Below are 13,165 nucleotides of genomic sequence, written 5' to 3' on the forward strand. Positions count from 1 at the left end.
GAGTCACAAAGCTAGTAAATGGCTGAGCCTGGATTTGAACTCAGAAAGAGGAATCTTCCTGACTCCAGGCCCAGCACTCTATCCACTGAACCTCCTAGCTGCCCCAAATTAGTCGTTGGAAAACAAAAAAGTGAATGCAGCCTTAAGACTTATAAAAGTACCATGTCCTATTCATGGGGAATTCCAGTTCTCCTGTGTCACATCCCTTTAGAAGGGCAGGGCTGTGATCTGATGCCTTAGCCCTGTGGCCTTGTGAGTGTGACTTCAGTGGTACACTTGTCTGCAAACTGCCAAAAAAAAAAAGAAACACTCTTGGGAAAATTAGGGATAGTTAGTCTGGAGGAGACAAAGGGAGCCGTTCCATTCAACCAGCATTTAGCATGTTCCTGTCACAGTCCTACCTTGTGCCAAGCATGCCGATCCATAAATGAGAAGTCTCTGCTCTCTGGGACCTCCCGTTCTCCCAATTGCAAACATACAGATAAGTACATTCAAATTAGGTACATGAGAGATAGCATTCTGGGGGCCTCAGGGAGTAGCACTGACCATGGAATAGGGAGGGGCTTTGTGAAGAATGTAACAATTAAGTGGGGATTTGAATGTAGTTAAGAATTCTACTTGGAGGAGATGAAGGAGCGAGAGCATGGGAGGCATGGGGGCCTCTGCCAAAGCCAGAGGCAAGAGATGGAATGTTGTGTGGAGGATGTTGTGTATGTCAGCCAGTGGGGTTGGAATGCAAGGAAGATGAATGAAGAATCAGCCGAAAAAGGAAGCTGGAGATGCCAGCCATAGGAGTTATCTTTTATTTTAGCTGCAGGAGGGATTCATTTATACTTCTTTCACAGGGGAGCACCATGGTCAGATCCGGGCTTTAGGAATAGCGCTTTGGTATCCCTCCTCTGTGGAGGAGGGATTTGAGAGAGGATAGGCCTGAGAGAGGGAAGTCAGTTACAAGGCTGTTGCCATTGCCTGGTGAGAGGTGATTGTGCTTGGAGTGAAGAGACCGAGCACAGACGGGAAAGATGAGAAGAGGCCGGGCACAGACGGGACAGATGAGAAGAGGCTGGGCATAGACGGGGAAAGATGAGAAGAGGCCGGGCATAGATAGGAAAGGTGAGAAGAGGCTGGACATAGATGGGAAAGATGATGTATGCAACATTGGGGTAGGAGTGGACCAGAAGACCTTGAGTTCCCTTCCAACTTTCGGAGTCATTAAAATGGAAGTTTGTGCCCTGTCCTAGAACCTGACTACCATTTGTAATATTCCTGTGGGACACTGTGTCCCCAGTTACTGATAATTTACTTGAAAGTCACCTTTTGGAACATAACCCATTCATAAGTTGTAGGTTGTATGTGTAGAAGGATTCTAAGTGTGGAGCTGTTCTGGTGCTGGTGGCTGGTGGTGTTTAGACAAAGCACTTTGTGAATTTGGCCTCAGATAATTCTCTGGAATAGAGAATCCTTTCTTTCATGGATTGTCAGTATAGTAGTCACTCTCTTCAGAAACCAGTTTGATCGAGTGCTAGATGTGATGTAGTCCGAAGAGAAAAGAACATTGGTCCAGTTGTCAGGTTACAATTACCCTTTCCCTCCAACATCTTAACTATTTCAATAATCTAACTTGTTAATCCATATGCAAACATACTCATTAAGAGTTTAGGGCCAGAAGAAAGAGTCTGGAAAGTAAAGGATTTAAAACTCAACTAGTCTTATCATCCCTTTTTTCAGATAAGGAAACTGAGATCCAAAGACGTAGGTAAAGTGACTTTCATAGGTAGTTAGTAGCAGAACTGGGGTTGGAACCCAGAATTTCTGGACTCAAACCCATTATTCTCTCCATCACAGCCTGGGACCTTTCTTTGAGAATGGATTGCTGGTTTCACAGCCTTCCCCCCCCCCCCCCAGTGCAGAGCACACTGTTCAATTTGTAAATTCACTGGAGAGGAATTTGGCAACGCTACACTGCTATGATTTCTGGCATTAAATTTCTTTAAGCAAAATTCCTTTATAACACAATAATAGATATATCCTGTGAGTTCATTAAAATAAGATTTTATTGGTAATTTGGAGAAAGGCCAATGTGAATTATAGGAGTTGTAGTTTTATTATTTGTTTAAAAAAAAGGGTTGAATGCAATGGTCACTAAGATCCCTTTTAGCTCTAATATTGTTAATTTTAAGTTCATATGGTAAGTAGACATAAATTAACCTAAAAAATTTGACTTGTGCTTTAATTTATAGATAAGAATGGTTTGTCATGAGATTATCAATTGTGTTTAAGTGTATTTGGAGCTCTTGAAGAGCATATTCTTTTAAGTAGTTAAACATTCTCCTAGCAATCGTTAATACTTTTAATTTACTAAGTAAATTTTTATAAGTAGCTATGGAGGTCCTGTCCCAATTATCAGAAATTTCAAATTAATTAGACTTGGGTATTCTTGTCAGTCCACAAAGGCCTACTTTGATGCTTCATAGTTGATAGAGGTGGTTCTGGGTTTGGGAATGCTTTGCCTGTGATATAAACTCTGGCCTATTATTCTACCGTGTTGTAAAGGGGTAACCAATAGTCTTGCCAATGGTCTGTCTGCTTTTAGGAGGACGAGTCTGGCTTAGTATAGAGAGACTCACCATGCAGACCTGCTACTACTACTAGGCAGTTAATGAAGAATTCTTTGACCTTGGCAACCCTCGAAACAAAGGAAAATAGCAAATGTCCTTGCGTAGCGTGCTGATTCTTTTCTGCCTTGGCAGTGACGGGGGCAGATTTGCAGAAAAGGGGATGAGGGAAGCCAAGAAATCAATAGTTTTTAGATGATTAAGTGCCTTACCAGAAGAGATTATTTCGTTAATTGTAATTATGTCTCCAGCGCCCTCCTGGCTTATCGGGATATGCCTATGGGGCATAGAAGGGGCTTTCTAAACCCTTATTGATTGATCGACTTGCTACTAAAGGAAACGTTTTTGTTGTGAATGAAGCCAGAAGATTGAGGAAGGTGGCATCCAACGGAAGACTGGCTTCTGAACTTTGTTAAAGACCCAGATAAAAGAATCGGTGAGAGTTCCTGTTATCATGCCCCCAAAGGCAATGAGAAGCATCATTTCAGGGGTGTGTGGTCCTCTGTTGTAGTGCTTGTGATAAGTATTTATAAAAAGACCACTGTGCAAATCACTGCAGCATAAGTGCCAAAAAAGATTGAGAAATTCCATAAAGAATTCATTGAAACCTCTTCAGAGTAAATGAGCTCTCAAAGCAAAGGTGGGAATAGGGCAAGACAGAAAAAGCAAAAGGAGCAGAAATAGGATTGGACCTGGGATTTCTGTGCAATGGAATAGTCAAAGGTGAGGAAACTTGGTATTAGTGCAGGTCAGCCTTTAGTCTCTTTAGCCAGTTGTGTCTTAAGGATTGCCAGGGAGATTGAGGAATGAGGATATTGCTCCCAGATAACTCTGTCCAATCCTCTGATAATAAAAAAGCAAAAAATAAAACAGGGAGATGTGATGTGGATGCTTAGCACAGAATCCAAATGGAAAACAGTTTCTCTCTAGATGATAATGCCCTCCAGGTGTTCCTATTTGGCATCAAACTCCACCCTATTGCAGTTTCCTAAATGAATCTTTCTTCATAGTTAGGCCATTAAAAGGATGAATATATTAGTTATCCAGACTGTGTTATTCAGTTGGATAAATAGTGCACAGAGTTGGTCTGTTAGTTTATATATCTTGGACAGGCACTGTGTGTGGACAAGGAGCTGGGCCCTCTGTGACTTTTATGAAATTATATTGTTTGTTTTTTAGTTACCTCGAGCTTCTCCCTGAAAGAAAGACCTGATTGTTTCATACCAGTATTCTTCCTGTAATGTTGTGTTTGAGCCATGGATTATCACAGTTTTCCAAGTTCAAGGTCGACCTCAAATGAGGTTGGAGCGGGCATCAGCCTGTTCTACACCAAGAATGGCTGAGTGACACCATCAGAGATTCATGGGTGATCACATCACAAGTCAGGTCAGAGTGTTTTTAGGTAGCGCCCTGTGCTAAGTGCTAGGGCTACAGATAGAGGCAAAAAGACTCTGCCCTCCACGAGCTCACAGCCTACTGGGAGATGACAACAAACAGCTATGTACAAACAAGATACACACAGGATAAACTGGAACTAGTCCTAAGGGGGCCTGGGAAAGCCTTCTTGCCAGAGGTAGGCTCTTAGTTGAAATGTGATGGAAGCCAGGGAGGCCAGAAGGGGGAGGTAAGGAGAAAGGCAATTCCAGGTATGGGGGGCCAGCCAGTGAAAATGGCCAGTCGGAGCAAGGAGGCCAATGTCACTGAATAGCAGAGTGTGTGGAAGGGAGTGAGGTATATGAAGAATGGAAGGGTAGGAAGAAGCCGGGTTATAAAGGGCTTTAAAAGCCCAACAGAGATTATACTGAATTCATTAATGGGCACAGTGCAGTGGGAGTATCAGTCATCTTGGTACCTGTGCCCCTCCTAAGATTATGTTACCTCTTTTAGCTCCCTCCTCACTCTACTGATTCCTTGAGCTTACAGTCCATTAAAGCCCCTAGAACTTTTTCAGAACATGTGCTGTCTAAGCATGATTCCCTCATTTTCAACTTTTGAAATTGATTTTTTGTACCTAAATGAAAGACTTGATATTTATTGTTGAATTTCATCTTACTAGATTTGAGCTGTTGCTGTAGCCCAGTGGTCTGCAAACCATGACCTGGGTGAAGTCTTGCCAACTGCCTGTTTTGGGTTATTAGACCGCCTGTTTTTGTATTGAAAGATATAAAAACCATTCTTAGCTGCTGTGGTGGGGCAACAGTTTGCTGACCCCTGCTGTTGCCTGGCAGAGAATCCTTGTGGATGCTCACTTCTGTGGTCTCTAGTGTGTTAACTATCTCATCTAGTTGTTAGTTGTCTGGTTGATTCCTAGATAAGATTGGGAAAGCATCAATAACCTTTAAGGCAGGGAAATTGATGAGACTATTCTTCTATAGCTTGGCAGAAAAGTCAAGCTTTATCTCATTTCCGATCAGTCGCTCAAATACTGAAAGATTGACTTGTTGGTGGCAGGGCTGGGATTAGACTCCATCTCTTTGGCCAGTTGAGCACCATCGTTGAATCTTCATCAAGTGCTTTGTTTTGCTCTTCCAATGAGACGAGGTCGCATGGGTCTCATCAATACACGTATAATAGAAGAGAGAAAGGAAAAGTGAAAGAGCAGTTTATATTACTAAGGTGAGGATGCTCATTCAGCAGTTCCCTTCATCATTTGCTTGGCAGACATCTCTTCCTGGATTGTCCCTGTCAGCGTCTCAAAGTCAAATTGTCTGAAATTGAACTCATTAGATTTCCTCTTAAATTATTCTCCTTTCTGATTTCTCAGCATCTATCACTGCTGCCGCCAACCATCACTTGTGTTGGTGACACTCTCAGTGACCTTTGACTCCCCTTTTCCCTTTATCCTATATAGCCAGTCAAGCTCTGATACTGGTCATTTCTTTGTCTTGCAATGTCTCCCATCTGTACTGCCTCACTGCCATAATCCATATTATTAGTATCTCTTACTTGGGATAGTCACATGATCATATGATAGTTGTCATGTGTCTAGTTTCTTTCCCTTCCAAACCATTCTGTATACCACTGTTTGATTTATCTTTCTAATGTAGAAGTCTGATCGTATTGTTTCACGTTACTCTGTGTAACTGGCCATGTGAAATCTTCAATGGCTCCCCATTGCCTACTCCAAACTCCTAATGACCCTCTACAACATGTTTCTTCTCTTTTGTTCACTTTGTTCCTATTTTCTGGAATGGTGGCCATAGGGGTGGGGGTGGGGTGAAGGGTGGGGTATGGAAGGGATTTTGGACTTGGGTTCAAATCTTGCCTCTGCTACTTACTTCTTTTGTGATCTTGGGAACGTAACCTCTCTGTACCTCAGTTTCTTTATCAGTAAGATGAAGGATTTAAATTACATGACCTTTAAAGCCCTTCCAGCTCTAAATCTTTCTTCCAGATCTTTCTAAATCCAGTTTCTAAATTCCTTCCTCCCCATCTTTACCTGTTGACATCTTATCCTGTAGCACTTTTCATGTGTTTGTTGCGCCATCCACACTCTGTCCTTCTTATCCTTTGCAGTTCTTGTCCATATCTATCTTAATTCAATGGAAGTTCCTTGAGGGTAGGGGCCATCTTAAAAGACACACAGGCACACAGATGGTCCACCCAGTTCTGGAGGGTGGGGAGTAACTCCAGGAAGACCCTTCTCCTGGGCCTCATTGTGGCCTGGAGAGGATCCGGTGTTCTCCAGGGCTGTACCTGTCGAGGACGAGCCCTACCAGCTTCTCCCAAACTGGAAGAGTTCTGTGTACAGTCAGCCCTAAAGGCTGTCACTTGCTAGGTCACCAGGGTATGAACATCCAGTGTCTGAATACCCCTTTAGTGATGTGTGGAGAGGCCAGTAGGCTGGCCATCAAGTGCTGAATGCTTTGGCCATGGCAACTCATGAGCACAGATAAATGTAATATGCCTTAGAATGGCTCGAATCTTATTGCACTTAGAATATTCAGGTGTGTATGACAGCTGTATGTGTTCTTGTGCCATTCCTAAATTATAAATAGCAATACAAATACAAAAGAGACAGGCACGCATTCTAGCAGGGGTGGAGGGAGGGAGCACATGTAGGGGAGGGGTGGCCAGGGATGAGGGAGGGAGCACATGTAGGGAAGGGGTGGCCAGAGATGAGGGAGGGAGCACATGTAGGGGAGGGGTGGCCAGGGATGAGAGAGGGAGCACATGTAGGGGAGGGGTAGACAATGATGGAGGGAGGGAGCACATGTAGGGGAGGGGTGGCCAGGGAGAGGTGATTTGGTCTGGGAAGTTTACATGGTTTGTGGCTGGAGTTATGGGCCAGTCAGTTGATATACCCTTTCCAGAAATTGTGGGTCATATTTATTTAATTGTCATTCCCCGAACAAGGGATGGAAAGGGCAGAATGATGATATATTGGCAGTAGCATGATAGGAAAATGGCTGGGTATCTGGGGCCAGCCTCTCATTAATAGAATAGAGACTATAGAGACAGTGCAGGCCCAGCATGGGAGATCTAGGGTTGAGGGGCATAGTTCCTCCAGGGTGGGTCCTGGGGGTCCAGCTGGGAGGGTGCTTCTGCAGGAACAGCAATAACATGGCAGGAGGAAAGCTAGAAGGAAGCCCAGAATGGGGTCTAGGCCTGACTAGACCTGTCCAGTTCTCTGTGGTGGGAGCTCACAGTTCTGGCGTTCTTTGGTTCTTAGCCTGGTGGGCCCATCTTCTCTAGGTTTCAGTGTTGACCAGGTCAGTAGATGCATTCATCTGATGGAAAGAACTCGACGCCTTTGTGTCCATGGCCACTTAAATAGTCTTTAGTGGCAATAATGGCTGACAGAGAACCCGTTTCTGGTTTAAGCCCTGGCATTCTTTAATTGTGGAAGCTGGGCAATTCATTCAGCTTTTCATTGCCCCCGTTTGCAGAATTTGAAATGGAGAAGACATTTCTTTGAGCATTTGTCCTGCCTCCTAGTGTGTCCCATCTCAGCTGCTAGACCCAGGTTTACCTCTGTGTCTCAGCAGGGCTGTGCGGGAGGCTGCTTGCCTTGCTATTGATGTGGCGGTTCTGACCTGTCACGTTTAGGAATGGTGTCCATTATACTCATCATCGCCTTCTCTGTTTTTCAGTGCAGCAGACTGGAGTCTGGAGGCATTGCACCTACATGGCCTCGAGGCAAAACCTCTACATCGATAAGAACACAAAGGTTATTTGCCAGGGTTTCACTGGCAAGCAGGTATGTGTCCATGCTGTCTATTTTCTGTCTTGGAGGAATTGGATCAATTCATTTTTTGTTTTCATAAAACATATGTCTACCCCTGAGAGATCGTTTCCTGTTCTCTTATGTGAGGCACATGGTGACAGAATGTCCTCATTGTGTTGTCTCCAGCTTTATGAGGTGATATATTTTAATGGTTGTTGTGGCAGCTGGTGCCATTTGGTGACCTGTGGAGTGACAAGATCCATGATTCTGTGGATTGGAAGGCTGTTTTTACTTTGAAATTACTTTAAAAATTAAACACAGATTGTTAATTCATGAAGATTTTAAAAAATCAATTTGGTTAAAAAATATTTCTCGTAAAATGTCATTCCTTTTATTACCTTAATCTTTTTTTCTGAACTATCTCTGGTTTAAAATGTTAGTGATTTCATTAGTTTCTCCTGCTCTCCCCTCCCTTTTTCCCTCTAGCCCCATTTCTTTGCAGATATCTTTCATCAGTAAAAGCTGGCTTATTCAGCAGCTTTCTCAGCTGTAATTCTGTTCAGTGGTGATGGGGTGCTTCGGCCCCAGCCCTGAGATCACGTCTCTAGAGGCCTCCCAATTTCTCAGAAGGCCCCTGTCCTGGGAGAAAATTTTCTCTTGTTGCAGAACACATTCTCTTATCAGAACAGACAGAGGGGTGCCTGGCCCAAGGCTTTTTGTCCCTGGCCGGCCCAAGGACTCTTCCTCGCACCAGATCCCCAAGGTCCATGCCTCAGACAGCTCCCTCAATGTCTAGTATACTCCCTACACTTTCCCATCTATACACCTGGACCCTTAGATTACCTAATTAGTGTCCCTGACATTTCCTTTCCCGTGTCCCTTTTCCATATAAACCCCAGCACCAACCTCAGTCTCTTGAAGGTTCTCTTAAGGACCTACCTGCTTTTGCTAAAGCATTAACAATAAACTTTTTGCCATTTGACTAAGAAAAGGCTTGAGTGTGTGAATTCATTCCAGGAGACCCTGACTTGGTATTTTTGAGGCATCAGCACCCCAAAACCTCGTCAGTAACATCTTTGTACATTTACGGGGCAAGGACAGTTGATGTTCAAAGCCGTGATCCCGACATGGCTGAAGTACCTTTTAAATCATCTGAACCAAAAAAAGGACGGGGAAGGATTACGTTTGGCACATAGGTGACAAATATCCTATGTCTTCCATGTGAGGTACTATATGAGAGATAGCCATTCCAGACTTGATCTCTGTCCTCAAGGAGCTTATTTATGGTCCCGTAAGGGGAAAGGAAATAAGTGTACGTACAGATAACTTGATAAAGACATTTTGCAGTCTTTTAATTCCCTGAAAGCAGGTGTTTTGTGCCTGGTCACTTTGTTAACCAAAATATCCAGTGAACCAGAACCCCTCACTTTCTAGTCATAAAGTGTAAGCTATATGTAAAACCCCTTTGTGGTTTTAATAATGTCAGTACTTGGGTGGGGGGGGTTGTGATTTTGGAGCCGTCTGTGCACAAACGTCACCCCAGCACAGATGGCAGCTTCCTCCAGTTTTATTGATCTTGGGGAGTCATTGTGCCTGAAAATGTGAGCATCCTGTAGCCAAGTGGCCAATGAGTCCGTCCCGACTCAGTTCACCCACTCGGGCCTCGGACAGCAGGCGCACACGAGTCATGGGCAGGACGGGCCAGTTCTAGTTGAGTGGGCGCATGACTCAGGAACATCGTGCATTGCCAAGGCCCTCGAGCCTCAGAGGCCGTGGGACGTGTGTCGTTTACTGAGCTTGGCGTTCCCCAGGCTAAATGCTGGCCCTTCCTGCGTGGCCCGTGTTAGGTGGCTGTCGGTCCAAACAGTTCCATTCGTTGTTCCCGTTTCTGCAGTTGCCTTGGCATCCATTGTTCCTGTTCACGCTGTGCTCACGTTCAGCCGTCGAGGATTTTAACTGCCCCAGTTCCTGTGTATTCATTCGAAAGCTGTTGGTGGGGAGGTGATGCTTTGGTCTTAAATTTGAAGCATATTTCCGCGGGGTTCTCTGCCTCTTTGTTTCAGCTCAGCTCGTTAGTTCTTTTTTTCCCAGGCACTCATTGTTCCACATACGAATGAGGGAAAATTTTATTTCTTAATAGATACCCAGCAATGCAAATTGCCAGTGGCTGCCAGCATTCATTTCGCATATTGACTTTTATGAGCTGCCAAAACTGTTGTGAAGAATGTGTAGTAAAACCAAAACTGGAGCTTGTTGTTGAACTCTTTCCTGGCCTGGGGAGGCAGAGGGACTGGAGGCCCTTTCTCTGATGCAGATCTTGGCCCAGGGCACAGAATCCTCCAAGGGGTCATCTCTTAAGATTTACCCAGGCAGGGGCTAGAGTGGCGGGAGTATAGCAAGCCTGGGCTTTTGTGCTGAGATCCTGCCACTAATCCTAGTGGCCTTGGCAAGGCGCTTTAGCTCTCTGGGCCTCAGTTTCCTTTTCTGTAAAATGAGGAGACTGGACTAGATGATTTTTAAGGTTTTTCTAGGTTTGTTTATTGATTCTGTGGTCTTAAACAGTATCTGAGTGGCAGGGTTCCAGGCACACGCGTGGCATGGTCCAGATCTGGAATTCCTTCTGCCAGTGAAGATTGAATCTTTGAAAACAGTCTGGAATGGTCAGATCTCTGAATATGTCAGAGAATAGCCTAGAATTTGTAGGTCTGAGGCTAACTGTCCTCTCTGCTTTGCCATGGGCTTGGTTAAGTCAGACTTGCCATGTCTTTAGGTTCTGGCCAATTTAATATGCACTGTCTCCTAACTTCCCACTATTCAGCTTTGGAACTCAAAAGCCATTCTGGTCGATATTCTCAGGAATGGCATTGAACATTCTCAGAGGCATCTAGCACCTTTGGGTGGGTCCTGACCCAAGCATGTTTACCAAAAAGTATTCGCGTGTCTTCTGCCTGAGTCACCCGATCAAGGCGCCATCCCCTTGCCTATTGCCAGCCTTTCAGACCACTAACCTCTTGGCTGTTTGGGCAGCATAGGGTAACAGTGACTCGTTTTCCTGATATTATTAGAGAGTGTAACATTTCTCATAAGCAAATTTCCCACATAGACAAACTTACTCGTTGGCGCCACAACTTTAATGAGGAAAGACCTTGAGCGAGGTCATAGGAAGATTTTGCCTAGTGAAGAGGAGACTCGGGGGGCACATAAGTGTCTTCAACTATTAGGATGACTGGCCTGTGATGGAAAGACGAGATCCGCTATGTTTGTCCTCAGAGGCCAGAACCAGGAGAAACAGATGGAATTTGCAACATTGAGGTTTGATGTCAGGAAAAGCTTCCTAACTGTCCAAGCTGCCATACGTTGATGACCCCCAGCTTAAGAACCCCTGAGCTACGTAAAAGTGGTGAGGCTGCTTTGGAGGCCGTGCAGTGCCCCTCCCCCTCTCTTTGTTGGAGGCCTGCTTGGAGGCTCAATGAGTTTTGGTTGGGGATGTTCTAGGCCTGGGGCAGGCCTAGAATATTCATCTGTGGGGCAGTTCAGATGATTTCTCATGCCCCTTCCAACTTTGGGGTTCAGTTTTTATGCCTTTTTAATTAATAAGCTGCTTATAAAATTATTATGTAAGATATACATGTAACTATTTGCAAATTACTGAAGGTTATGTTTATATTCCTGATATTGATTCTTTAATCATTTGTATATTTAAACTGAATACTTCTTTAGTTTATTACAGTCATCCCTATCATTGAAATTACGTGCTTAACATGTCATCAATGTAGAAATTGCAAATTTTTGAATTCCCACTTTGTCTAAAGCATCTTATTTGTATGGTAGCACCAGTCTCCTTATGATGATAGTAGAAATAATGTTCTCCCAGCCAAGTCTCACATTTCACCTTATGATTCTTATCAGTAAATATTGTGGGACAGAGATCAAAGGGGTGATTTTTTTACCCATCAGTTTCAATACTTCCATTTCTCTGGTCTTTTCTACTGCTACTAACAAGTAATGAAAAGGACTGGTTTGAAATTCATTTCCTTCTACTCCCCCGGCCCTCCTCGAGCACGTGCTAATGATTAGTAGAGTATCCCAAAGAACCCAACAAGAGGATGTAGAGAAAAAGCAAAACACATGGATATTCCACAGACTGCTTAAGTGGCCTCTGAATCATTGAGAATCGACTTATAATTTTTTCTCTGGCCTATAACTTTCTCTCTCAGAAGTCTTGATTTTTTTAAACAAAATCTCTGTTTTTGAGATGTCCCTTAAATATTGTGTTGTTAATATGAGCAATTGTATTCCCTGTCCTGGACAGAATGGTCATGTCTTATTTGCCCATCGTCTTTGAGAAATGAGCTAATTCATATATAAATGAGTTTTCTAGATGGCTGAAGTACCTGAACTGAAAATTTTATGTAAAACTTTGTATATGGAAATCTTCCAAAAATGTATCACACACAGTGGTACCAGGAGGTTTTTTGTTTGTTCTTTTGTTTCCCTTCTCCTTTCCTCAGGTTCAAGTACACGGTGTCCCTGCCTGGCCTGGTCAGCAGAGTCTGTTGCTCCAAGACTTCTCTCTCTCTCAGGTTCACACGTGTGTTCTGGAGTCTGAAGGCTGTTGGAAAGTGACCTTCAGAATAGTGACACTGCTGTACTTAGACCTTTGGGATAACTCCTTTTTACTCCACCTGTGAACTGAGGTTTTAAAAATGGAAATAAGGATCAGCTTTTCCCCTTCTGAATTATCAGTTTATTTCTAGGGCAAAAGGTCTAAAGTATGTTGAGCTGTGTTTGTTACTCTTGAGGCCTTCAGCTTTCTCTTTATCCAGTTTCTTGGGTCTTTTTCCTCCAGGGCACCTTTCACAGCCAGCAGGCGTTGGAGTACGGCACGAATCTGGTCGGAGGAACAACGCCAGGAAAAGGAGGCAAGACGCATTTGGGCTTGCCGGTCTTTAATACCGTGAAGGAGGTAATGAACAGTAAAGCTTGGCTGGTGGCGAGGCTTGAAAGCCCTCCAGAGGTAGTGATCTGAATCACGCCCCTTTGGGGAGATCCTTTCCACTTGCAAGAGGCAGAGCTAAGAATTTGGGTCGGGACTGAAAACAGTTGTATTTAGGCTTTAAGAGACACGAGAAATAAAAATTATTTTGTAGGTTAGCTCTGGTGACCCCTTCCTATCCCCCACACGCTCAGTCCCTCTCAGTGATTTCTAGTTTATAGGAAATGAAAGTTGGCCCTCCTCCTGAAAAGGTTGAGAATCTCTGCTGTAGATGATCTGTAAAAGAAGTGCAGTGTGAAGTACTTTGTAAATCTTAAAGTTCTAAATACACTTTTTAAATAGATCTGTGATTTCATCCTGCATTAGCGGGGGGGGGGGGGGGGGGGG

At 44.0% G+C, this 13,165-nt stretch overlaps 1 protein-coding gene across 2 annotated transcripts in view; it reads left to right on the forward strand.

Annotated features, from left to right (window-relative positions):
• SUCLG1 (succinate-CoA ligase alpha subunit) overlaps positions 1-13,165 on the forward strand; it is a 42,638-nt gene that overhangs the window by 8,989 nt on the left and 20,484 nt on the right. Inside the window, exons 2-3 of one of the 2 annotated variants that reach the window (XM_027846115.1) lie at positions 7,709-7,815; positions 12,632-12,748. In XM_027846115.1, the coding sequence (XP_027701916.1) occupies positions 7,709-7,815; positions 12,632-12,748 (224 nt within the window). The remainder of the gene's footprint in view (positions 1-7,708; positions 7,816-12,631; positions 12,749-13,165) is intronic. The other variant, XM_027846116.1, reaches the window with a different exon arrangement.

This window comes from Vombatus ursinus, unplaced genomic scaffold (assembly GCF_900497805.2).
Source record: "Vombatus ursinus unplaced genomic scaffold, bare-nosed wombat genome assembly UNPS02015066.1, whole genome shotgun sequence".
Classification (NCBI taxonomy): Eukaryota; Metazoa; Chordata; class Mammalia; order Diprotodontia; family Vombatidae; genus Vombatus; species Vombatus ursinus.